This window comes from Lolium perenne, chromosome 4, assembly GCF_019359855.2.
Source record: "Lolium perenne isolate Kyuss_39 chromosome 4, Kyuss_2.0, whole genome shotgun sequence".
Taxonomy (NCBI): domain Eukaryota; kingdom Viridiplantae; phylum Streptophyta; class Magnoliopsida; order Poales; family Poaceae; genus Lolium; species Lolium perenne.
Window position 1 is genome coordinate 61,474,793 of NC_067247.2, and position 27,362 is coordinate 61,502,154.

Consider the following 27,362-nt stretch of genomic DNA (forward strand, 5'->3'; position numbering starts at 1 on the left):
TATGATAGTATTGATGTGATTTATTCCCCCTTCATAGTGTAAAGGTGACAGTGTGTATGCTATGTTAGTACTCGGTTTAAATTGCAAAGATCTATTATGCTCTAAAGGTTACTTAAATATGAATGCCGAATGTTGTGGAGCTTGTTAACTCCGGCATTGAGGTGCTCTTGTAGCCCTACACAACGAATGGTGTTCATTATCAAACAAGAGTATATGTAGCACAAAGGAAGAGAACTTATTTATTTATGTGATCAATGTTGAGAGTGTCCACTAGTGAAAGTATGATCCCTAGGCCTTGTTTCCAAATACTGCAATCATCGCTTGTTTCTTGTTTCTTGCATCTTTACTTCTGCAATATTACTACCATCAATCGCACGCCTTGACAAGCACTTTTCTGGCGCCGTTACTACTGCTCATATTCATTCATACCACTTGTATTTCACTATCTCTTCGCCGAACTAGTGCACCTATACATCTGACAAGTGTATTAGGTGTGTTGGGGACACAAGAGACTTCTTGTATCGTGATTGCAGGGTTGCTTGAGAGGGATATCTTTGACCTCTTCCTCCCTGAGTTCGATAAACCTTGGGTGATCCACTTAAGGAAACTTGCTGTTGTTCTACAAACCTCTGCTCTTGGAGGCCCAACACACTACTGCAGAATAGGCCTCCAGTGACAGGCACAAAAGGTATGTTAGTGACAGGCAAAGCGCCTGTCACTAATGACTAGTCACTGGTATCAGGTTACTAGTGACCGGCATGTGCCTGTCACTAGTGTGTGCATACTAATGACATGCAAAAATAGATGCCTGTCACTAGTGTGATGGAAGGCCGCGGGCCTGAGGGGTTTTGTACTGACTGGCTTGTTATAGTGCCTGTCACTGGTTTCAATTTCCGTAGTAAAAAAATAAATTCTTTTTACACGAATTTTCCATATTTCAGATTGCACAATAAGATGTGTACCAATGATACGTTCACATCACCCAATATGACATAACATGTGCATAGAAGTTACAATATATTTCATCAAGCTAGTCATGTACATGTTCTCGTTCTCATATCATGCTTGGAAACATATTATCAAAGCAATTATATCACTGGAATGCATCCGTAGCTATTCAAGGAAGAACTAGGATTATGGTTTGTTCAATATGGTAGGACTTGGTTGAGCATGGCCTCACACTCCTCCACAAGCTGGTACAGGAGCTCAGTGTTGAAGAACTTCAACACTAAAGCAACACATTTTGAATGGCCCCAGTTCTCTTGTCATACTTCTTGAGAATCTTGACCAGCCCTATAATGGCAAAATGGAACATAAGCATCGTAGATAATGAAAAATAAAAGAAATTCATTGGAGTTCTGTAATAGCTTAGACAGAGTAGAGCAACACATAGTGGCGGAGCCACTAACCGGATCAAGGGAGGTGCTAAGTTTGCCAAATTGTGTCATGCAAAATACACCCTAGTATAAAATTCCCACTCACAAAAACATAAATAGCCTAGTAGAAAACAAAAATTAAAAAATGGCATAACCTTTACATCGGTTTACTAAATACCACCATGTTACATTCTAAGCAGATTCAAACAAGCATTCAGTACAAGCTTTCCATGTACGTGTCATCCATGGGAGTTCATTAGTTACATATTTCTTAAGATGGAGATTAAGTTGGGGAGACAAAAAAGACAAACGAGGCATGCAAAGAATGGTATAGGAGACAGACAGAAGCGATCGATCGTGCAGGACTAAAGAAACAAGCAAAAGCTAGCTTGCCTCTCTCTCGTCCAATGCTGAATACACAGTACCTACTGCCTTGTGGCTGATCTGCTGGATCAGTGCTACAGCCCAGGTAGCACAAATGAGTTCATTCCAAGATTTACAGAGCAGAACACTTTGTCAAGCTAGTAAGCCAATGACACAGATGCTACATGCTTCAGGTTCATGTAGTGCGATGGTCAGCAGACATTAACAAGTGTGAGATTTGAAACTATCCAAAGAAAGCTGTTACATTCCTACTAATAACGACCAACAAATTCAAACACCTTAACGTGATCTTGGGGAGATTTGGCAAACCTGTGGATTCTCGCAAAGCCAGCAAAAGTCAGTCAAGCCTTCCAGCCTGACCTGCATCAATCCAATGAACAAAGTTCAGAAATATATGAGTGGCATAACATGGAAAATTCAGGTAATGGACAGGAGAGACGAGGGCATTACTGATTCAGGCACGTCCTCCCAGCAGACCAGCTCTTCGGACCTCACGCAGCTCACAACCTCAACGCACCCTGTCACAGGAAGAACAAAATCGGCAATGGCATGAAACTAATTTGGAAAATAAGAAAGAAATGTTCAGGAACCACGAGATTCATATAGAGCGTCCTAGACTACCACCGGCCGCAGCTCCGCCCCTGGCAACACATGAGCACACATGTATCCAGAACAGTAGAAGGAACTAATCGGGGCTCCGTATATATGCAACAATGCACCTTTTTCGATAAAGTGCAGCAATGCACTTACAAACAAAGCAACCCCGCAAAAGTTTTGAAGTTACCAAACAATGCACACTTTGGCCTATAAATTCAGAGAAGTGCATTTAACTAAATCTACTATGCTAAAATGACATCAACTTTGGTCATATGTTTCCGATTCAGCTCGAATTATTTACACAACGGCAAAGGGGTCTTTAGTAGATATAACTAGTATTTATTGGCACATTGCAACAGAGGCACATACATTTGCCTCTAATATGCATTTTCTCAAATCATTTGGTTAACAAAGACCAAACTGTACGCATTCGTCTAACAGCGTTTAAGAGTATTACACTGATTTTGATTAGTAACAAAGACACTTTCAGGAGAACCAACCTGAGGTTGGGTGGTTAGGAGGGTGGTTGTACCCCCAGCCCACCAGAGTTCAAATCCCAGGTTTGACATCTGTGTGTCTCATAAAGGCGGAATATTCATTCAGTGGGAGGCGACGTTCCCGTCGACAGCGAGGCGCCCGTGGTGACTTCGTTAATTTCAAGATCCAATCCGCCGGCTCAGTCTTCCGAAGGTGCTCATAGGGGTAGGGTGTGCGTGTGTGCGTTCATAGGGGTGAGTGTATACGCGTGTATGTGAGCGTCTGCGTTTGTACTGTGTTTCTCAAAAAAAAAAAAAAAAGACACTTTCAGAGAGACTACAAATGTGGCGTGCATTAAGAGAACAATCATGTATACTATTGAGTATAAGCTCCATTTGGGTCTGCTTTTTGCATGTGAGCATTTAAATTTGAAGTGGCAAATTTACTTGATATTTATATTACAAACAAAAAAAACATCTGCTGAGATCCATAAAAGAGAAGAAATAATAATTCATCCTAGATCAAAAAAATATAGAAGCAATCTATACGCACGGAATCATGAACCTCCGGCAAGTCATCACTGCCATAGATTCTTCCATTCCTACACAAAGATGTTAGTATTAGCTATTATGTTTTCGACAACTTAGAAATCTGAGGGGAGTGATATAATTGCTTTGATAATATATTTCCAAGCATGATATCAGAGTGATATTTCAGGAAGATACACTAAATGTTCATGTTGGTCATGCTCTGATATATATATAATATATATGTAAACTAGGAGCAGCAGACAATTGATTTGACTCCCTGATACCCTAAAAGCTTTGAAAGTTGAAAGCAATTCAACAGCTATGTCACTTATAATTGACACACTAATTTCACAACCAATCCAATGGAACGGACACAAAGCAACATGATGTGCTATTTACAGAAGGGATAGAAAGAAAACAACATGACTAACTGGACATCAGACAGAATATATGCTACAATATAAATTGCTTTGTCTGTACTTGAAATGAACTCGCGGCTTTAATCCGTTTGTGGTGTGTGACTTCGCTCGACCTACACATTAGCAGTTCTATGTACATATATACTATATAGCATCCGGATTGGAAAAGGATTGTGGCAATTGATTTGTGCTGGTAACATACAAAAGGAAATTACCTGGATGTGAAGAGCTAGACTTGTGCCACACCGGCAACAAAATTAGTAGAGCTGCAAGGAATAGGTGGGGCACGCAGCAGATCAGGCTTGTGGTGTACTAACCTGCTTGTGGAGGAGCAGTGGTGCAGGGCGCCGGTGTCCTCGCTTCAGGCAGAGGAGTTCTCGCGTCGGGTGAACGGGCGGCGCGGCGTTGGAGATGCAGGGGAATGGCGCAGCATTGGAGATGCAGGGCTGCGTCCTAGGACGGCGGCGTTGGGGATGCAGGGCCACGGGTCGGACGGCGGCGTTGGAGATGGAAGGCGGCGGCGTTGGGGATGCAGGGCCACGGGTCGGACGGCGGCATTGGAGATGAAGGGCAGCGGCGCTGGGGATGCAGGGCCACGGGTCGGACGGCGGCGTTGGCGACGCGGCGGCGTCGGAGTGGGCTGGCGGCGCCGCGGCGTTGGCGTTGGCTGGCGGCGCGACGGCGTTCGAGGCGCGACCGGGAGAAGGGCGGTTGCGGTTGGGGTTTGGAGAGCTCTCGGGGTAATGGGGTACTATTATATGTAAATTAAAATTAATTTGAAAGGCAACTCAAGATAAATGGAAAACGCAACACGTTATAACCATCCATCCTGCCCCGTGCATATATTTTCCTTTTTTTATGCCTCTCAGTTTGTGAAGCAATAAAAAAGCAAAAATAAAAAAATAAAAAGTGCCAAACATGGCTTGAACCTGGACTTCAGGAAATGCAGAGAGGGAGGTCGCCATTGAAAATAGTAAACTATTTTTTCTATGTTCGTGGAACCAGGATATATATGAATAATAGCGCGTAATTTTCTTTTCGGTCGCCCAACTCCTTCAACTCGTCTCCAAATCTCTTTTATTTCATTGCTCAAATTGCTGGAGTTTAAGAACACACGCGGTCAAGCTCGGTTTATTTGGTACTGCAAACAGGGACGATCTAGCGCCCTTTTAAGCGAAGAAAATGGTCCAACTTTGGCTAGAGTCGGTTTACAATACGAATCAAGCGACCACGAATCTGCTCCGGCCACGTCCGATCGATCGTACAAGCAGAGTCGGCCTCGTACACGGAGGATGCAATCGGCCCAAGTAGGAAGCGCGTTGGGTAGCCCAGGCCAGGAGAACAAGCGGTCCAAGTGGGATCTAACAAGGCTTTCCGCCAGACCCTAGTGACAGGCACTTTTGTGGGCCTGTCACTAGCAAATTTCCAGTCCCGGCCCGCCTCTAGAAAAAAACTCAGTGACATCCTTTTTGTAGCGCCTGTCACTGGTATTTAGTACTAGTGACAGGCTTATACGTGCCTGTCACTGGTACATTTATTTTGCCTGTCACTGATAACCTAGAGGCTATAAGCATTTCTGCAGTAGTGACACTGGGACTCAAGGCTGCGAGGGCCAGCTCCAACCAGGGCCTGTGTACGACGGTCCTGAACAGCACAAGAATCAGCGTCAAGAATGACGCGACAACCAGAATCAGTAAGCTGACTAGCGGAAAACAGGTTCATCTTAAGACTAGGAACATGAGAAACATCAGGAACAGAGAAAGAGGTAGTAGAAATGGTGCCTCGACTGGAAACAGGGAGAGAGGTACCATCAGCCGTGATAACACGAACAGGCGAAACAAGAGAGCGAAGAGCAGAAAGAATAGAAGACGCAGAGGTCATATGAAAAGAAGCTCCAGAATCCAGATACCACGGGGATGACGTACCTGACTGTGTGGAAGGTGGTGGTCACGCGGTGCCAGAAGAGCCAGGCACAGAACCAGCAGTACCCGTCGAGGAAGGGCCTGTACCAGCGAGCAGACCACGAAGACCACGGATAATGTCCTGATTAGATAGCGCAACAGCAGAAGATCCTGAAGAACCAGCCTGACGACGAGTAAGATGCGGCGGGCGTAAGCTGGGATCCCTCTGCCATCAAGTAGAGACAGTGTGACCAGGCCTGCCACAGTAGGTGCAAGGAGGTGACGTCGAACCACGAGGCTGCTGGGGCTGACGCTGACCCTGGAATGGAGGAGTAGGAAGTATCGGTTGTGCCGGAGGCGGCAACGAAGCCGGCGTCATAGGAGGTCCACGAGCAGACGGCACAGGAGGGCCACGAGCAGCAAGAACAGAGGGAACCTCAAGAAGACCAGCACCACGAAGACGAGTCTCCTCAGCACGAAGCTCAGCAAGTACCCCAGAGAGCGGAACACGACCACGGGCAAGCAGCTGGGCCCGGCGCGGCTCAAACTCCTTACGGAGCCGCGACAAGAACTCAAAAACGCGCTGAAACTCCAGATCCGCGCGCACAGTCAGACAGCAGGGACAGGTGGCACACACAGCTGTACGGAGAGAATCAAGCTGACGCCAAATAGCAGCACTCTGAGTGTAGAACTCATCAATAGTAGAATCACCCTGCTGAAGGGCATGCTCCTGGTGGACCACAGACAGGTAGAGAGCATCCCCAGACGGCTGATAACGCTGACGAAGAAAAGCCCACTGAGCAGCAGCGGTGGGAAGACCCATAAACTCAGCGACATGCGAGGCGAGTAACACTGGAGGTGAGAACAGCAGCAGCACGAGCATCCTCATCTATCCACTGAGTGTACTCGGTCAGATCCAGCCGGTAAGTCGCAACAACAGTAGAGTGGTCCTGGACCTTCCGGTCATAATCAGCCAGAGCAGTGTCATCAGCACTCTTGGCTGCATCCTTATCCGCCTGAGTAGCATCAGGGGCAAAGGCAACAGGTGGCGGTGCAACATGCACCGTAGGAGCAACGGGGCGCGGCGGACAGGAGACCTCGCCAGAAAGAACACCCCAAAGACGAAGACCGCGCATGTGGACGCGCATGAAGGCAGCGAAATCAGGGTAATTCGCGCCATCAAAGATCACCGGGCAGCGAGAGATCGCAACATAGCCCGAGGAAGACATAGCTTTTTTTTTTGCTCTTTTTTTCAGATGGAAGTCAACTGACCAGGTAGATCGGCAGCCTGGAAAGATCGGCAGCCAGGGAGATCGGCAGCAAGATTGATGCAGCGGCAGGGAAAATTAGCAGGAAGCGATGGCAGGGAGCAGTACAAGATGGAGATCTCACGCGGGCGAGCGGCGCCTCACGCAGAGCAGGCGGGCGGAAGCAGCAGAGGCGGCCTCGCACGGGCGGGCCAGGGGGCGGCCTCACGCGGCCGAGCGGAAGCGCGAGAGGCGGCGCGGAATCGGGCGCCGGCGGCCTCACGTGGGCCAGGGGGCGGCCTCACGCGGGCGGGCGGAAGCAGCAGAGGCGGCGCAGGAATCGGGCGCCGGGGACGGAATCGAAGCAGCAGACCAGGGCGGCCTCGAGATCGAGCGGAGGAAGCAGCAGATCGAGTACGGGGGACGGACGGGCGACGGGACAAGCAACGTCGGCCGCGTCGGCAGGGAATTTAGAGGATCAACTTTTGCTCTGATACCATGTTAGGGCAATATGCTTGTTGTATTACCAGGAGGCCAAAGGCCACAATATATAGTACATGTATAGGTGCACATATGCAGAAAGCCCCCTAACATATGGGAAAACTACAATATACAGATATATACATCTAACAGTTCCAACATCTTCTGATCTAACATATCCCTTGGGGATTTTGTCTTGTACCTTGAAATGGAGTTAGCTTGGCTTGGCTTGAGCCTTGGCCTTGATGTGACTCTCTTGTTGAGGTCAATTGATCACCAACGTATAGCGATCTTCCGAAGAGGCACATAATCTTGTGAACTGTCAAACCCAATTTTGTTTTGCACATGCTGCAGAATACACATTGTCACATTAACATGGTATTCACGCATGCTCCGTAGATTGTAGTTGGTACCAATCTGTGATCTTAGTACATGCATAAACTTGCCATTTTGGGAGCTAGTCAAGGTGTAGTGTTGAGATGGTATTTTTGAGCGGTATTTCTGAATGAATTGATTGGTAAACCGACTAATGTTTTAGTTGATGAACATTGTACTACATGATTTGTTGGGGGAAAGTGAGAAACTACTTACGTTTGTTCTACGGTTTTTCATTATACACATCAGTCGAATGGATTCATGTACTAAGAAAAAGAGCTCGCTCAACATTGAGCGAGAACAACTGGCTCGGCAAGACGCCCTTTTCGTTCAGTGTACTCATATTGAGCGAGGGAGCTGCCGATCGGTACCGGAAGGCTTGCTCCCGTCTCGATTGCCCATTTTCTGAATTCACACCCTCATCATCCGGATCCTATGTTCGCGCATATGGCGATGATCTCCAGTGGAACATCAGGATCCACCTATGCACTTATTTGCGCATCTGGCTATTTGCACACTCTGATAGGGCCAATGTTGTTTCTAATTACACATGGCCTCTGCTCTAACTCTGACGATACCCAGTTTCCGCGTTCATCGACATCAGATGATCAGAACGCGCAGCAGTAGTATACGAACCGCCTCCAGGCCGTCTTCTTATTCCTGGCAGCGGCGGCCGCCGCGACGGCCGCGGCGGCGGCGGCCTCCTTCTCCTCCAGGGGCACCACCGGGGAGCCCATCTCCCTGAGCATCTCCCACATGACGTGCACGTCGCGGTACTCGCACGTCCTCACCTCCTTCCTCAGGTTCCTCAGCCCTGCAGCAGAAGCGGACCGATCCGTGAGAACAAAATCCAATAGCTTTCAACGTGGCCGAAGACATGGCCGCCATCGGCAAGACATTAAGAGGACGACCGATGATGTAAAACAGAAGAGCTGAACTTACCGGCTGTTGGGCGGAGGCCGAGGCGGGAGGCGATTGCGAGCCAGATCTTCTTCGCCGGCACGGCGGACTTGTCCATGCACATCTCGAGTTCTTGATCGATCTCCTTCCACCCTCTTCAAGAAAAGCTCCTCTTTCTGAAACTATCACTCTCTCCTCTGCTCGTCTTGTCAGGCGCCGCCGAACAGCAATCAAAACCAGTGATGGAAGAAGCTACTAAAGCAGCTGTTGCTTGCTTGCTTGCCGCCTGCCTGCCGAGTTGTGGCCAGTTCCGCCGCGGCAGCGAGCTTTTATAGCAGGGGATCACAGGAGCCGATCGGGAATGGGACAAGGGGGGACATGCGCGTGCGATCGGGAGCTTTTTGGGCGCGGCGTCGCCATCAGGTTTTGACGGCCCCGACCGGGACGGGTCGTGAGGTGGCACCACTGTACCACAGGTTTTCGCAGCTTCCGCGCGGGTTCCCTCCAGATCGCGGCGCCGCACGGGAAGCTGCCGCGTGCTCCGATCCGACGGCCGTGAGCTGGTGGAAACACACAAAGTCAAAATTTGATTTCGGTTTGGCCTTCTCCTTCGTCCGTCCAGGGTCTCGAGAACCGGAGCACGTATCGTATCGTATTGTGTAGGATCTCTTCTTCACGTGCTTGTTAGTACTAGCTTTTTTTTGTTTACTTGCTACTAGGTGTGGCGTGACGGCGCGCGGTCATGGTCATGTCTATGTGTGTGTTGATTAAGCCGAGTAAACCAATGGATTAGCGGTTGTGTAGGAAGACAGTTCGCTGTGCATTGGACATAACTACTGCGTGAGTGACGGAAGCTGTGCGCAGGAATCACGTGAAAACGTGATGAAGTGTCGCATTGAAAAATCACCAACAAAAACAAACAGCTGCCACTGCTAGGATAATTCAGAATTAGGCGATCTTCCATCTTCACTGGTAGGCCGAACCAGTGAATTAGATACTCCGATCTTGATCTCCAGCAATCAGAAGATACAGCTCGATTCTGTTCAGGACAAGCCTAAAGTGCTCAACCGGTCATCCAAAGCTAGCTAGTGCTCCCATGAAGAAAAGAAAAAGACTTCTCTCCGGCCGAAAATATCGTACATCACTGACTCCACTTGGGGGAACCACTGGAGGCCTCTGGAGATATGCCACAGTACGTGTGGGAGACTGGGAGTGCCTCTGCCGGTGAGTGGTCTACTTGCTCGTCGCCGACTCACGTTCGCACATGTCGCGTCGGCCTCGATCCGGTGCACGCACGCACGCTTGCTTGCTTGCTCGATCAGTTGTAGTACGACAGGAGCACGAGGCTGAATCCCACGGTGGAGCCGAAGATAATGGAAAACACGTATGTTATGGCAAGTCTGCATTTCCTACATGCAGCAAAAGCCTTGTACTAGCTGACATAGACGGTTCCAGCTGATATTTGCTTTGCGTGATCCGCAGTGCCGTATTACGGAGAGTAGAGCTTTTCTTGATGCCATGCACCTCGCCGGTCTCTTTCGCGAGTGCAGCTTGGCTCTAGTTGTCCAGTTGAACGCTCGATTGCATGCGTTGATCGAGAGTGGGTCGCTCTCGGGCGTCGCGGTCGCCGATGTGAACACAAACCGCTGCCGATCGAGACGCTGTTGGTGCTGGCGTCGTCCGTGCATGCACCGCGGGTCCGCGGCCAGGGTGGCCAGCATGTCCGGTGGTGTCGGCGTCCCGCCGTCTTTTTCCTCATCTCCGCGTGCCTGCTTCACGAATAGATAACTTTGCTGCGTGTCATACAACACTGTCTACTGGCTACAACCTATACATGCATGTAGGTCCAGTTAAAAGGATGAGGGCTTGTTTGATTCAAAGGATTTCTACAAAACTTGTGTAGGATTTTTATTCACAGATTTTTTTTCTATAAAGATCATTTGATTCAAAGGATTAAACCCCCCAAATTCCTATGGATAGCTTTTCTATACTACAATTTCATAGGATTTCTAGAAATAGGTTAGATCTCTTGGAAAATTTGTTATGTGCTTATGAAAACTCTAATATGTACTCAATCTCTCTATACAAATCTCCTGCTTTTTCCTGTGGTGCAACCAAACGAATTATGCAGCCAATTCCTGTATTACATGTCATGAAATACTATTTCTGCATTTTTCCTATTCCCGTGCTTTTAAAATCCTTTGAATGGGGCAGACAATTAATATCCTGAAATCTTGAAAAAGTTGTTTGTCTGATTCCAGAAGCTCATACTACCATCTCCGGATGGGAGCTGGCTGCTGGCCAAGCACGGATTGTGCATGCGCTTAGCTGTATTCCCCATTTTGGTAACGAGTTGCACGCGACGCCACTGGTAACCCCTAGCACCGCGCGGGCGAGGGTTGCAGGTACTACCTTTATTCACAAAAGATACCATAAGTTTGATTAAATTTAGATATATCTAAATAATCTTCAGTGTATAGATATATCTGAATTCAGATAAATTCTACACACCCTTATTATATAAATAGAGGGAGTATAACTTAACAGTTTGATCTGAGACCATGCTGGAAGATTCGAAAATCGGAAGTACCATCTGGACTGTGAACACGCTTGCATGCGCATGGCTCTCTACTCCTTGGAGTTTGTCTGCATGAATTAGGTCAGTAGGAAAATAAAAGTAGCTGCTTAAGAGCACCTCCACTTGGCCCCTTTAAAGCACTCCAAAATGGCGTTGGCGGTGTACCAGACCAAAAAAAAACAGCCCAGCCACTACCCCTGCCCCCCACCCCCCTCAAAGCCTGATTTCAACCGACACGGGGCATTTTTTCCATCCGACGCTCCCAGGCCGCACCCAACCCAAGGACGACGGGGGCGGGGGAGGGGGGGTAGATGGAGCTGAAAAGCAGGAGGGCTAGCCCTGTCGGCGAGAGTGGGGAAACATTCCCTCCTAAAATTCCTTTTTCCTCATGTTTCCCCTCTATGTCTCTCATTTACCGCCGAGCCGCCATCAGTCCCGCCACTTTTCCTTCCCGCTCATCACCGCCTTGCCTCCTCACCGAGATGCCGCATAAATTTGTCGTCCCTCGCTGCACCGATCAAGACGTGCCACGACACCAAAAAGACGAGGTTGTTGAAGAAGCGTCCGACAGGCTCACCAACGCGTAGTGGTTGGTGGAGGATGGCCCATTCGAAGGAGAACAAGGCCAAGACGGCCATGGACAAGATCTTGGAGGGGATTTTTTCGTCGCCTCACGCGTGCCTATGGGGGTGCCAAAGCAGCGTCTCATCACCGGCAAACAACTCACCGGCCAACCCCGGGGTCTCACTATGGCCAAGGGCATGGGACACCCCTAACGAGGTTCTCGTCGACGCCCAAGTATCCCGACATCGATCCCCACGGCGGCTTCAACCCCAGGTACTTCTAAGATAACCAAAAGTAGTATTTGCAGTTTTTCAAATGTACATAATTCAATTACTTTAAACAACGAAGACGTTGTAAGGGGTAGAAGCGATTATGGTTCTCAGATAACCGAAAGTATTTTTTGCAGTTGACTCCCATGATGTGTTGTACATGTAGAAGGTTTGGCAAGACTGCCATAATAAAGTAGATATTTTAAGGAAAATGTTTATCCATGATTTGGCATTACTGAATCTGATCAAAATGATTATCCATGACTAGAATTATAGAGTTTAGATATAGAAATCAAGCATTAGTTCTTACTTCTTACTAGGAAGGTAGGCGCGGCGTGCCGCCGCGCCCGTGTCTTACCTCTTATACAGGTATGGTTAGTTTGAAGGTATTTCTGTATATTTGTTGGAAAAAAGATGAGGTACATAATGTAGGACGGTTGATAGTATCATGTGTGTGACATGATGGCCGCCAGAGTGTAAAAATATGTACTTGTAAGTTCAGTCTGTAGTTCTTAAGGTCAAGTATTGCCTCTGTTCAATGATATATATCCGATGGTTGTCTCAGGTTGCTTATATGTTGTTCAAGGGGTTCAAGCTTTCCATCCATGTGTAGGTCGAATCATGGATGATTAGGCAGATGATGCTGTAGTAATTTTTTTGTTCTGCTGAATTTAGAAACTGTCATGTGTGCTTGGGTGCATACCTTGCAATTGAAGAGATTGTGGAAGCGATTCAGCTAGCCTCTCTATGATACTAACTAACGCTGTACTGGAAGAGAGTGTGAGGAATAACCAGTACTAAGTTACTTAGCCTTTGCCTGCATTTATTTTTGACACAGAGTGAAACAGGGTAGTACACAGCTGGTTACTGGGTGAACTTCTATGTATACAACCTACATGGATTGATATTGTTTTACTTAATTCATGCTGTTTCCTGATGAATAGAAGTAGAGTTCAGATCGGAATGTCTCTATCACGCTGCTTGATTTTGATGAAGGCAGCTCGTAGTTTTAGCAAACAGAGTCTTCTACACTAAGAAAAACAGAGTCATATTACAATATAGGAAAATAGTGTCATGTAAACTTAGAGGATGTCGTAAAAGATAAATCTAAAGAAGTTTTAAACTACTGCTATTCTCAAAAGCCTCGTGGTACGTCTACTTGACATCCTCTAAAATTAAAATAAATCTAAGATCGGTTTATGAAGACAGTCCGTAAAAGATGAATCCAAATAAGTTCAGAAAACGTAAGTTATGAAAATACTCATCCTCTGCCTACTTGGCATCAGATTATGGAAGACATTTACAACACCTGAATGTTACCTTTTCAATAGAAACTACACGAGTCACCTACAACATTGTAGGTGTTTCCAAGGTAAAAATATATATACATATAAGATATTTGCAATTATTATTTACATAGTAGCACTCTTAGAGAACATTAAACTTACAACCTTGAAGTACATGTTATATTTATTGCACACTGTACATCATTAATATGTAAGCACTGTCACTTTTGTACACCATCTTTTGGATTAGAATGAAAAGCCGAGAGTATCTCCCAGTGACCTATTTGTCCAACGACGGAAGAAGTACTGTGGCACAATAAAAACCTATCAGGAAGAATAAGATCTTCACAGGAAATCCTTTTCCTAATTTGTTCTGCTCACGAGTGTTGTGGCCTAAATGGTCGGTATTGTCAGAGTCTTATACCCTAGGCATTGTTAGACGAAAAAACATGCTACGTTTTAAGACAACTTAATAGCTGAGAAGGAAGGAAAGAAACATGCAGCTCACACTATTTGGTCAGATGCAATAGACAGTGTCCTATTGCAATGGCGGTACTTTAAATTTCTGATGCCACAAACAAAAATGAGACAAAGGGCTTACTGAAAAAGGAGAGGTGAGTTCTGGATCCATACCGGTTACAGCTAGCACACATTTAGGATTCTCTACCTATAAGAAGCGGGCATCTTCTATGGTGGTAGAACCGTGCAAGTACCCAGTGATGAAGATATTAATTTGCTCAATCCCAGTCCACATTATAATCTCAAGTATGTCGACCTTTAGTGAACAGGTTAAGTCATGATACTTGGTTGGGCATAACCAGTATCAAGATTTATCTGTTTGTTAGCGGAACAGAACGGAAGTCCGAAACTGCAAACTCACTGAACTGGAAACTTCAGTGTAAAAGGGGACATATTATGTGCTGCAATATGCATGAAACCAAATTTCTCTCTTCTATATAAATACTATCTGGCACATTGCCTATTGTTCAATCAATTGGCTCGCCTCGCTATTGCAACTGAGCTCAGTCGTGATGTGCGCTATAACTTGCATGAAGAGTGAGAAAGTTGACTGGATTCAGTGGTAAACCATCAGGCAAAAGGGAGAAAGGTCACCGATGAGATAGTTAACCTGCATTCAGTGGTAAACCATCAGGCAAAGTTGAGTGTACTGATTTTTTTTAGAATTCTAAAGTGATTTCTGAATCCATTAGAGTTTTGAGAAATTAAAGCTGTAACCTAAGAATTCGAGGAATAACTTGAAGGTTTAGCTGCAAACATGTAGAGGCAGTAAGAATGCAAGAAAATGACACTTTAAAGATAACTTGAGCTCCACAAACACGTAAGCTGAGCGAATACACCACTGTCTGAACCCGTATATGAATACATAGCGATGAAGGAAGAGAAATGCAAACTATCAGTGCGGAAATATACCTTTTTTGGCTGATGCAGCAGCTGGTCGTGAGTTCCTCCTTAAGGCATAGGTGTGGACTGATAGAACAGCAAACTGTTGTGGCACCAAGAGTAGTGTTAACTCTAATGAGCAAAGTGTGTCGTACAAATTAGATGATACCTTGCGCTCTGAAAAACTATAGGTCAAGAACAGTCACCGTATTCGGTAACTGTCCACTAACTAAAACACGATGCACAATTTGCAAAATTCTCCTTATTGAAGCACTAACCAGACAGAAGATTATCAACTAACCTCCATGCAATTTATACATGGAAATAACCCTTCATGTAAATGTAAATGCTGCAATCAAATCAACCTTAATATGGTGCTCTGGAGTGAAATACGTAGGCAGCCTTAATCTGGTGCTCAACAACGCGCCACCGCTGTCAGTTGTGTCAGGCATTGTGCTGCCCCTCTTCCATCTTCTGCAGCCGCTTGATTATATCCAGCAGGCTCGAATCCCATGTTTCAAGTTCCGGCATGGGTGGTCTCACGCCGCTGCGCGTGAAGGCCCGTCCGAGCGCCACCGCGCCGCCCACGAGTGCAGCGGCCCTGGTTGCACCTGCGTCGGCTGCCCCGGCGAGTCAATGTACAACAACATGCCGTCTGAAGTCCACCTGCCTGCGGCCAAGCCGTGCAACAACAACAGCACATCAGGGACGCCACCAGTTGTCTGTCGCCATGAAATCAATGACGCGCCGAGGTGAAGCTGCATCGCGAGGCCCCCTCTGGGTCGTCGCGTCCGCCCGCTGATAGACAGAAATACAGAGTATGAGGGAGAGCCAGAGAGGATGGAATCTAGAGAGGGGCTGAGGCGGACGTACCTGCACAGCACATCAGCCAGTGTTGCGTGGCCGTGGTCGTCGTCTTGGTCCTCCACGGTGTAGAATCCTCCCCGTGTCATGCTCCCCGTGGGCTAGACTCCCCTAATCGCCCGTGGGCGGCCGCGCCCACCAACTCTGCACCCCTGTGCCGCCGGCGCTGGCCCGGCAGCCAGCAGCACCATCGTGAGCACAGATGCAGACGCCCACAACCGTCTGTAAATTGGAGAGAGGGGAGAGAATCGCGGAAGAGGATGGGGCCGCAGCGATACAAAACGCTGCCGCTCGACGGAGTCGTCCAGCATCGTCCACCCCCCGAACGGGGAGAGAGAGAAGGGCCTATCGATGTGGGCTTCGCCCGTGAGCGCGGCTCAGCGGCGGCGAGGAGAGGGAGGAACGGAGGGGCTCAACCGGCGGCATCTGAGCCATGGCCGAAGGCGGCGAAATTTGGGAGGGAGGTGTGGAGATGGAGAAAAGCAGGAAAAGAAAGAGGCACGAACACGATACGCTTTCAGAAAAGTCGCGCCACGCGGAGACGCCGTGATCTTATCCCCTCCACATCTCCAACCAGTCAAAGCGGTGAGACCACCGGCCAACCGAGAGTGAAAGAATTGGATGGGAGAATTTACAGTACCAAACAATCTACAGTAAAATGCTATCGTGTCAAGTTTTAATTGGCTGAAACACCAAATCGCTGAGAATTCAGCAAAGGGGGTCAGCTTTGATATATAGTAAATATAGTCAGCTTGAAACCTAATTTGTATTTAGTTGGTCATGTCTTCAGCAGAACGTATACACATACAATACATTCTATAACACACACACACACACACACACACACAATACATTCTTTGCTTTTTAAAGATATTCGATGTAAGATATTTATGCTATGAGGCGTGCTTCCGTGTACCCACAACACAAATTTCTAAAAGACAGCATGGTCTTTTGCCTAATTAGTAATTATTCTGATTAATTAGGCTGGCCCGCCTAAATCAGATCCAAGTCCATATACCCAATCGTATATGATGATAGCCTAATTTCATACGAAATCGTTAAAAAAAGGCCGACCTTCGTGAAGGGAAGGCAACTCGCTCCGCACGCGACAAGTGGCGCGCTGTAGTGCCAGGAAATTCCTGGGAAGTGGTCTCCCTGCTCGCCACGTGTCACAAGGGGAAGCAAGGTGAGGATGAGGGAAGAGAGAGAAGACTGGGTTGTGTCAGTTTTTCTCCTTTTCTTCTAGATTCGTTTTTTCAAAATGAAATATCTTGAGAACCGTAATTCCAAATTGCGAACCGTTTTCACTTTTGAGATCCTCGCGTCGAGATCTTCAAAACTAGATCCCATGTTGATCGGTTTGAAGATACTTTTTTTTCGTTAAGTACTTCTATTTTTAGTGTATTTGGTGCAATTTTTCCCTTTACTCGCTAACTGTACTTTTCGTAGTGTGCGGGACTAATACTGTGCCTTGTACCTTTCGTGTCGTCATGTATATACATGTACTTGCTCGTGTTCACGTATCACTGCTCGTATGCGTGTTTGTACTGCCGTCCGCGTGTTGTACTTATGTACGCACTCGTGTGTTCAATTGTACTCGTGTGTTGTGCGTGATTGCTGCTTCGTGTGCACGGCTTATGCACTTTCGTGTGCGATTGTACTTGTACTTATCTTTGTGTGTTCAACTGTACTCGTGTTTGTGCGTGACTGTACCTATTTGTGTGCACGACTGTACCTGCACGTGTGTGTGACTGTACTTGTACTCGCGTGTGTGTTCAACTGTATTCGTGTGTTGTGTGCGTGACTGTACCTGCTCGTGTGTCACTGTACTCGTATGTTGTATGCAACTGCACTCGTACGTTGTATGTAACTGTACTCGTGTATCTGTATTTTGTGCGTGTACGTAACTGTATTTAGCGTGTCAAAGTCATACACTTGCTCGTGAGCGAGCTAGCAATGAAATGCATGCATCGGAGTTGGCCAGGCACGCCGCATGCACTCGTTGCCTGGACGAGTACGCGCGGGCGCGCGGTGCGACGTACACGCGTGGCCTGGGACGAGTACCCCGCGCGAGACGAGTACGCACGAGGCGACTTGCGCGCGGCGCGGGAGGACGCGCTGCCACGCGTCATTATGTGGTGGGTCTGATTTCTCTTCGCAAAGGTCGGTCTCTACGTAGTGGTACCCAATTTCATATCACCTTCATGGGATGTAAGCTAGCGATGGAATGGGCCCAAAGAAGCCGTTGTCCATGAGCACGAGCATCTCGAGCTTGCGTCCCACATAGAGCTCCCGTGGCACGGACCGGCGAGGTGGTCCTCCCACGTGTAGGGCGCCCGTGAGGTTGTTCTACTAGTTGCAGCACCTCAAGGCTCGAGCATCAGGAACTCACCGACGAACCCTAGGATCACGCCGCGGAGGTGGTCCCTGAACAGGTTGAGAAGCTTCAAATTACTATGCTTGGACAAACTATTTGTATCTCGCCACGAAGCTCGTTGACGCAGAGGTCGAGCTATTGCATGCTTCCCATGTCCTTCAGCTACGGTGGTATCTCACCGCCGAGTTCATTGATGAAAAAGTCGAGCTACTGCATACTCGTTGACGGAGAGGGGAAGAGGTCAGAGAGTTTGTTTTTGGAGAGCTTGAGACGGCGGAGGAGCGGGAGGGAGGGGATAGAGGCGGAGACTTGGCCGCAGAGGGAGCAGCCGGCGGTGATGAGATTGGAAACGGTGAGCTTACACGGTGGTGGTGTCGCAGGTGAGATAGCCTAATTAACTAAGGATAATTAGTAATTAGGCAAAAGACCATGAGTGAGGATTTTGTGCTCCCGAGCTCCAGTGCTCCTGCTATTTTAAAAAATTCAAAATTATGTTTTTTCGAGTTTAAAAAAAATTGAAGCAATATCTGCAAGTAGGCCATGATTTATCACACAAACGTGCAAAATATCAAATTCAAATACTATGTAGACTGAGCTGTACAAAAATAACAAATGTCTAGATCTGTAGAAGTATGTTTTCAAATCCCCAAATTTTATCATATTTGTCATTTTTGTGGAGCCCAGAATACAAAGAAATTCTTGTCGAGATTTTACATACCTATGGGAGACAACATTAGCTATGTACAGAAATAATTTCAGATTTTTTTTAAACCTAGAAAATGTAGTTTTTATTTTTTTTTATACGGTGAGAGCACTGGAGCTCGGGAGCAAATAGCACTTTCCGAAAGACCATACTGTCCTTTGAAAGTTTGGGGAGGGGATACATGGAAGCACTCCTATTTAGGCTATTCGCTGTAAGATATCTGAATAGTTGACATTATCATCCAAAAGTACATATTAATTCATTGTTGTTGAGTTGGGTTATAAGTTAATTATTTACAAAATTCAAATATATTTTGAGTAGAGTTTTGTATGCGTGCAAATATATATATGCGATTTGTGTATATATACAAAAAAAAAATTACACTAGAGGGCTGCTTCTGTCTTCCGTGTACACGGAAGGTCTCCTCTTTACATAATCTGACATGTTGCAGCCTTCAGATACTCTAAGAATGATTTTATACTGCACATTTTTTCAGTATATGTGGTTCATTTCTTGTAACTACCGAAAGTAAGGAGTTAATAGAGCAGAAACTAAATTTGGAAATGTATGGGGGGGGGGGGGGGGGGGGGGGATATGATTTTAGAATAGGGCGTTTAACATCTTCACAAATGGGTCTAGGCAGATGAGCAGATAGATTTGAACTTGTAGGGAACTTTCCCACCCGGTAAACACTCTAAAAGCTTCTACATAGATATTTAAGGGACAATCTACTCATGTCGGCACTGGAATGGTAGAAGTGTAATGCACATCCAATTGACAAAACCGAATTAATGATAAACATTCATGCACCCTAGAATCCTCCTTTTTATATATAAAATGTTAGAACCATCATGCCCATATATTTTTCTTATATGTTCGCTTCTTCATATTTAGATTATACATTGGCAATTTCTATGAATCTTAATCTAATGTGCATAATAAATTTAAATAAGCATTATTAGTTAATCTGCATTTAATATTTCATTAAAGTTCTCAGCGCCCATACTTTGTATCTTCTAAGTAGGATGTTAGATATTTTTTGTAAACACAATAAGATGTAGTTTGTTTTATGTGTTGCATATTGTAATGTAAAAACATAAGAACAAAAATGCTTACTGTTAAATTTTAATATCTTTGTACGGAGGAGCAATGATTAGTTAATACTTTATAAAATACATATAAAACCATTATCATGTTGATTTCTAGGAGTGGATGCATTTAAATAGTAGAATCAAATATATTACATAGATATTTAGAAAAAAGAAGATATAGAAGTGTGAGTCGTGTATGGTTCGTACTCTTATAGAGCATTGCCGACTAGGTGCATGTTTGCACAATTTCATACCAGAACATATGTGATTTTCTGACTCAAGATAACTTCATACTTACATACATTTGAGCTTTAGAATATTGTGCGGTTATAAGATACAAAACATATAACTTTTGAGGAATAAGTTAATTCTAAGGTATGCTTGATGAAGATGTGTAGGTATTGCATACGGTGGCTAATTACACAATAATCTTAGTACATTGAACACCTATAGTTGCACTCCACTATTCCAGAAATATGGATGTTGTCCATCCTTCTAAGATATATGCACAGGTTTGCAGAACAAACTAACATCATTTGCATAGTGTAACATTGAGAGGAGTGTACTAGCTAGCTTCTAGCGGTCTAGGTTGTTTCCTTTTTTTGGAAATGAGAAAATTAATGGTAATATCTAAATTATTCTTATTATATAAAATTCTTTGGTCTATGAAATGATGACAATATTTTAAATTCATGGTACCCTTAAACAAATAAGAATTGTTAACTTTGTTTTGTCGATGAACTTTGAACTACTAACACCATGTGTATATTGAAAAAAAAATTGTAACCACAGAGTTACATTCTACTAATTATGATGATGGTAGTTTGCAAAGTATCTTTACGAAACATGAAAATCCATGTTAAAATATTTTAAATTGTCTGAACGCAAAATTTGAGTTGATATTAATTATTCACTCAGTAGTACTCAGGGGTTATACTAAATTTGGTGCACTATCACATTAAAGGAGCTATTTTTTCAAACCTCATGGCCGACCATCTGACCCTTATTTTTTTTGAATTCCGGTATGAATGAAAACAGATTGTAGAAGACATGCTCATCAATATAAAACAATCTCTGGGCAATGAATGGCTCTGATTTAATCTTTGCATGTCACCGTGTTCATTGGTGTATTTTGCATACCACTTTTTTTTTCACAAGTTTAAGAAGGTGTTCATATTTTCTAAGATATGTATTTGACCAAGAATTGGTCCAAATATATGAGAATTGCTTGACATAAAAATAGCATCACTCGAAATTGTTTGCAATATGAATCCAACGTATATTGTTTTCAAAAAGAATGTGTGCCTTATTCATTGAAAAATAGGGAGTAGTGAGAGCAGGAATATGGATTTTATACAACATGCCAGAGAAATCAGGGCCAGTGAATCGTTCAATCTATGTATGTACGCCTATCTAGATGGCAACATCGTAATCCATGAAATAGAAGAACCAGTTACAAGTCATTGTTGATGTATTGGATGGTAAAAGATTTGGTAGACATGTTTGCTTGATTGTTGTGAGATGAGGTTTGTCGAAGAGTAATATGAAGACTCCTCGCGAATATGTTATGTCTTGTTGCTTAGTAGCTTGATGAAAGCACTTTTTTCTAGCTTAGTATGTGTGTATGTTTTCCACTGTTCTCATCTATAAAAAGTAATGCTATTTCAGTAGATGAGATCAGTTGGTCACCAATTGTTTGGCGATCTTCTGGGGAGTCCCTTAATCCTCTGAACTGTCAAACACAACTCTGGTTTGTATATGCTGCAGAGAATACACGTTGTCACATTAATGTGGTATTGGCATATGGTAGATGTACGTGCTTGGTACCAATCTGATCTTAATTACAGGTATAAAACTTGGCATTATGGGAGGTAATTAAGGTGTAGTGTGGAGATGGTAATTTTCGGTGCTAATTCTACTGGACTTGGTTGGGAAACCGGATGATGCTTTAACTGATGAACAACACCAAGATTGATCGGAAGAAAGTATGTTTTTTTTTCCTACGGTTTCGTTTTCATGAAATGTGAGGCTATAAGCATACTAAGCATCAGTAGAATGGATTCAATAAGAGCTCTCTCAAACATTGAGAAGCACAACGCAGTGATGCTACATAGTCATGGGCGTCCCGTTTCGGGCAAGAAGAATTTGATTGCTTTGACGTATGCTGCCTGTCTCGGTTGCCCATTATCTGGATTCACGTCCTCATCATCTGGATCCTATGTTTGCGCATGTTGATGATCTCCAATGGAACATCAGAATCCACCTATGCACTTGCGTCCGCCTATTTGCACACTCTGCGAGAGGGCCAATGCTCACATGGCCTCTCTGGCTCTCTGCTTTAACTCTAACGATGTCCAGTTTACGAGTTTGTCAGTTCCTCGACATCAGAATGCGCAGCAGTAGTAGGCGAACCGCCTCCACGCCGCCTTCTTCTTCCTGGCGCCGGCGGCGGCCATGACGGCAGCGGCGGCTGCTGCCTCCTTCTCCTCCAGGGGCGCCGGGGAGCCCATGTCCCTGAGCATCTCCCACATGACGTGCACGTCGCGGTACTCGCACGTCCTCACCTCCTTCCTCAGGTTCCTTAGCCCTGCAGCGCAAGCGAACCGATCCATCAGAAACTAATCGCCGAAGATATGGCCGCCGTCGGCAGGAAATCAAGAGGACGATCGATCGTCGATCGATGATGTAAAACAGAAGAGTTGAACTTACCAGCTGTTGGGCGGAGGCCGAGGCTGGAGGCCATGGCGAGCCAGATCTTCGCCGGCACGGCCGACTTGTCCATGCACATCTCGAGTTCTTGATCGATCTCTTTCTACTCTCTCGTCCCTCTCTTGTACTCTATTTCAGACTATCAGTCTGCTTGTCCTGTCACGCGCTGCCGAGAAGCAATCAGAGCCAGGGATGGAAGTACTAGAGCAGCTGTTTCTTGCTTGCCGCCGGTCGAGTTGTGGCCAGTTTGGCCGCGGCAAGGAGCTTTTATAGCAGGGTCGAGCCAGCGGCACGGGAGTATAGGACAAGGGGATATGCGCGTGTGATCGGGAGCATTTTTGGCGCAGCGTCGCCATCAGATTTTGACGCCCCCGACGGGGACAGGCCGTGAGGTGGCCGCGGTCCGCGGCACATTGTACCACAGGTGTTCGCAGCTTCCGCGCGGCTTCCCTCGGGATCCTGGCGCCGCATGCGAAGCTGCCGCGTGGTCGGATCAGACGGCCCGGGCAGGCAAACACAGAAGTCAAAGTTTGATTTCAGTTTCGCCTTTTCTGTCTTGAGAACCGGAGGTGAGAGAGAGGCGATTCACACAAAAATAACCCTTTGTTGCAACTATAGCACAGACTGACCCTCCGGGCAAACTATTTCACTCATCTAACCCTTTTGTGTGGCGCCCCTCACATGGGCGCCACACATGGCAGTGTGGCGCCCGTGCCTGCGGCGCCACTCTCCCAGCCGACGTGGCGCCTTCGACGCTAAGCTGGTGCGCCGATCCGACGTGGCAGGATGTGTGGCGCCCATAGGAGGGACGCCACACTACTCTTTATATATAATGTCTGTCTAGAGATGACAGAAGAATGTGGTAGCTCAGTTGGATGAAGCCTTTGCTTCCCAATCCTAGGTCATGAGTTCGAACCTCCACACCACCTGAATTTATTTTTATTTTTAAAAATTATGCTAGACATTGTAGTATGTTTAAAACATGAAATCTAGCCTCGTACTGTTTTGTAGAGTTTTTTTTATCATCTCTTGCTTGCAAACTGAATAAACTAGAATTGCATGTTTATCTTCTCTTGCTTCGGGTACTCCCGCACCACGGACTTCACCGTCTCCGCCACCGCTGCCCAACCCTGCAACAAGCACGCGCCATCATTATCATCGTGTTTAGGAAATTGAAGGAACAAATCGAGTAGCAGAATTTAAGAACAGCTGATGTAAACAGGCGAACAGTTTGGGTAGCTAGCTAGGGTCGATGATGTGGTTGTGAGGTCGAAGCCAAGATGCGTACCTGCTCGATCATGGGCATGAACTCGCTTGCTGGCTGAAACAGAACTCCTTTAGCCTGCAAGACAAAAGGTATATGGCTTTAGCTTGTGATCATGTCAGACTATTCGTGCGAATAAAACTGACTCAGCGCCCATGCTCGAAGGACGATGCATGTCATGGGGGAGATCGAGGAGGATTAGCTCACCTTGGAGTTGGACTTTGCGTGTCCGGCGGAGGATTTGGCCGGGCCCTTGATGTCCATGCCGTGGCTGCCGGCGTAGTACAGCTCCGCCAGCTTGACGAACTCGAACACCTTGTCGCGGCACCGGCCGCTGACGATCGCCGTCGGAACTGCTTGGCGACGCTGCGCCTTGCCATCCGCATCTGCAGGTTCGTTCATCGTTGGAAGTTAATAACGTGCGCGCAGATGAGCAGAGGTGCATGGTAACTGAAGTTAGGGAGCAGAGTGTGACAGGGGAGAGGAGACATAGTTAATTGGCAGGCTCACCGTGTCGCTCATGAAGGCGGCGTCGGGGTCATTGACGATGGGCGACAGCGTGCCGTCGTAGTCGAGGAACATGACGATCTGCTTCCCCTTGGACGCCGCCACGATCTCCTCGAACTTGCCAAGCGCCGATGGGTGCCTCGCCTGCACGCGCACATATAGATGATTCGTTGTGTTAGCGAGACATGTAAAACCAAGAAGATAGTGCAAGATTCTATCGGTATAAACACTAGAAAGCGGCATGCAGTGAACGGACCATCGAGGCGGCGTGCTCCTCGTCGACGCCGGCGGCCTTGGCGTGCGTGGGCGAAGACGCCCGCATGGACTCGACCAGCCCCGCGCCGAGCTCCGCCTGCGCCGCCCGTAGGCACTTGCGGCGCACGGCCATCCCTGCCCCGGCTCGCGGCGGCGGGTACGGGAACAAAGGCCCCGGGCAAAGGCACGCCGTCGCCGCAATGCCCACAGTACGAGGAGATAAAAAAAACTCTACAAAACAGTACGAGGCTAGATTTCATGTTTTAAACATACTACAATGTCTAGCATAATTTTTAAAAATAAAAATAAATTCGGGTGATGCGAAGGTTTGAACTCATGACCTAGGATTGGGAAGGAAAGGCTTCATCCAATTGAGCTACCACAGTCTTCTGTCATCTCTAGACAGACATTATATATAAAGAGTAGTGTGGCGCCCCTCCCACGGGCGCCACACATCCTGCCACGTCGGATCGGCGCACCAGCTCAGCGTCGAGGGCGCCACGTCGACTGGGAGAGTGGCGCCCATGGGAGGGGCGCCACACAAAAGGGTTAGATGGGTGAAATAGTTTGCCCGGAGGATCAGACTGTGCTATAGTTGTAACAAAGGGTTATTTTTGTGTAAATCGCGTGAGAGAGACCACGGTGTATGCATCGTATCGTGTACTCACATGCGTGCGATCATGTTACTTGTCTGTGAGTGTGCTGATTAAGCCGAGTAAACGATTCGATTAGAGGTTGTATAGGAACACAGGTGGTTCTGCATTGGGGAGAGATATTGCATGACTGGTGGAAAATGTGCACTTCGAACATGATGAAGTGTCCTACTGAAAAATCCACCGAAAATAGTTCGCACTGGAACTCGTAGGCCTAGGATTAGGCGCTCTTCAGACTTCAATCGTCGCTCCTAGGCCACGGCCAAACCGATGAATTAGATACTCCGATCATGATCTTCCAAAGCGGAAATCAGAAGGTACATCTCATCTTCGGGACAAACCTGAAGTGTTCAACTGGTGATCGAAAGCTAGAGCTTCCACCAGGGAAAGACTTCTCTTCCGAAAAATCGCACACCACTGACTCCACTAGAGGAAACCACCGGAGGCCACTAGAGAGATGCCACAGTGTGGGAGTGCCTCTGGTTTAGTGGTCTACTTGCTCATCGCCGACTCACGTTGCAACCACCACTAGTAGGAAAGTGCAAATCTGTGGCGCACATTTTTTTACTTTTTATGGTGCATATTCCATACGTTACAGAAGTTACGCCACTATTTTTTTCTGTGGCGCATATCTATATGAGCCACAGAAGCGCATATCCACCATATGCTTCACGGAATTCTCAAAAAAAAAATTGAAAATCAGGAAAAACCTAAATATTTGAATTTTTTGAATAACTAGAAACACTGCAAACATATCACAAATTATATTAAAATGAGAACTTCCCGCTAGGTCATCCATCCTCCAACCTAAGCACGCATAACTTCTAAGTTCTATTTAATTGAGCTACCCTTATGCTACTACAATTTTTATTGCTACTAGTATCATATCAACCCTCTTAAGTTAAATTTTTTAAAAAGAAATTCAAAAAATCAAAAAAATTGGAGTTAAAAAAATTTATAAAATTTTGAAAAAAATACGCCAAAAAAATCCTACAATTCTGTGGAGATGCGTCATAGAAATATTTTTTGTGAAGCACACATTTTTAAATACGCCACTAAATCTATTTCCATCTATAAGCATTTTTCCTAGCAGTGCATACATATCTTGTCGGCCTCAGGTGTAGGTACGCGATACGCCTGCTTGCTTTCACTTTAGCAAGTTGTACGGCAAAAACACGAGGCTAATTCCACAGTGGGCCGAGTATGGGTATGGATAAAATTTTATACCCGTGCGTACGAATATGGGTGGAAGTTTGTACCCATTAACTATACGGGCATGGGTATGGTATTGCTCTACCCTGCCCATACCCTACCCATTGCCATCTTTAGATGTGAACATAACGTACATGGCGTTGTGTTGCCGATAGCGTCGTTGGTGCATGCACCGCGATGCCCGTTGTCATTCACATACTCGTATCAACTTACGTAACTCGGTTGCATCTCGCCTAGGGACCAGGGTGAAGCAAAAGCGCTGACGAGTCCAACCTTTGGATGGGCGACAGTAGCAGGCCCGGCCTTGAGGGGGGGGGGGGGGGGGCAGGCGGGGCGGTCGCCCCGGGCCCCCAAACTCAAGGGGCCCCAAAGTTCCTGCAAGCTAAGGCATATGCAGCAGCGTTGGAGGTTTTTTTTTGACCTGGACTACGGCGGGCTTACGCCAGCCTGAACAACTTTATACCAACTGAAACGGTCATACAGGGTTTGCTTTTACAAGTATTGAGGGAGAGCAGAGGAGCAAAAACTAGGGGAGAGGAGGCTCAGGAAGGATCATAACCATTACACCAGGAATTAAGAAAGGAGGTGGAGGAGGGGGTGGTACATCTATAAGCCCATAGTCTAACATCTTCAATACATCTGCGGGAAACTGAAAGCAGGTGCTCAGAGACACCATTGAAAGTTAGGGCGTTTCTGCGCTTCCAGATGTTCCAGGCGATGGCCGTGTTGATGGTGGCCTCTTCATAGGTGCAGTTGCGTTGGAGGCAGAAATCTGAGAAACCTGTGTAGGCAGCGGGGTCGAAGAGGTTCATCTGGCAGCACCATTAGAACATGTTAGAGTGTTTCTCTCGTGCGGGAGAGGAGGACGACTGGACGAAGCGTTATTATGTTTAACGGGCTGGACGATCCTTATTTTCTTTAGGCATGTTGGGCTTTTTTCCTT

The 27,362-nt window shown here is 46.4% G+C and overlaps 2 protein-coding genes, 2 long non-coding RNA genes and 1 pseudogene across 4 annotated transcripts; all 5 read right to left on the reverse strand.

The window, feature by feature from the left end:
• Nucleotides 1-1,016: 1,016 nt before the first annotated feature.
• LOC127348399 (uncharacterized) lies at nt 1,017-2,834 on the reverse strand. Its single transcript, XR_007879767.2, has 3 exons — nt 2,211-2,834; nt 2,070-2,120; nt 1,017-1,293 (listed from the first exon to the last, which is right to left on the reverse strand). It is a non-coding gene; the product is annotated as an uncharacterized lncRNA (long non-coding RNA).
• A 5,197-nt stretch (nt 2,835-8,031) lies between these two features.
• On the reverse strand, nt 8,032-9,001 carry LOC127292712 (uncharacterized). The gene is made up of 2 exons (XM_051322162.2): nt 8,729-9,001; nt 8,032-8,600 (listed from the first exon to the last, which is right to left on the reverse strand). The coding sequence occupies exons 1-2, from the start codon at nt 8,808-8,810 to the stop codon at nt 8,395-8,397; spliced, it is 288 nt and encodes a 95-aa protein (XP_051178122.1). The 5' UTR covers nt 8,811-9,001; the 3' UTR covers nt 8,032-8,394.
• Nucleotides 9,002-13,342: 4,341 nt separating this feature from the next.
• LOC127292715 (uncharacterized) lies at nt 13,343-16,163 on the reverse strand. The gene is made up of 2 exons (XR_007845336.1): nt 15,658-16,163; nt 13,343-15,582 (listed from the first exon to the last, which is right to left on the reverse strand). It is a non-coding gene; the product is annotated as an uncharacterized lncRNA (long non-coding RNA).
• Nucleotides 16,164-21,857: 5,694 nt separating this feature from the next.
• On the reverse strand, nt 21,858-22,757 carry LOC127292714 (uncharacterized). The gene is made up of 2 exons (XM_051322164.2): nt 22,529-22,757; nt 21,858-22,406 (listed from the first exon to the last, which is right to left on the reverse strand). Exons 1-2 carry the CDS (start codon nt 22,605-22,607, stop codon nt 22,204-22,206), a joined length of 282 nt encoding a protein of 93 aa, XP_051178124.1. The 5' UTR covers nt 22,608-22,757; the 3' UTR covers nt 21,858-22,203.
• Nucleotides 22,758-23,546: 789 nt separating this feature from the next.
• Nucleotides 23,547-24,687, reverse strand: LOC127346831 (probable trehalose-phosphate phosphatase 7; annotated as a pseudogene).
• Between the last annotated feature and the right edge of the window lie 2,675 nt (nt 24,688-27,362).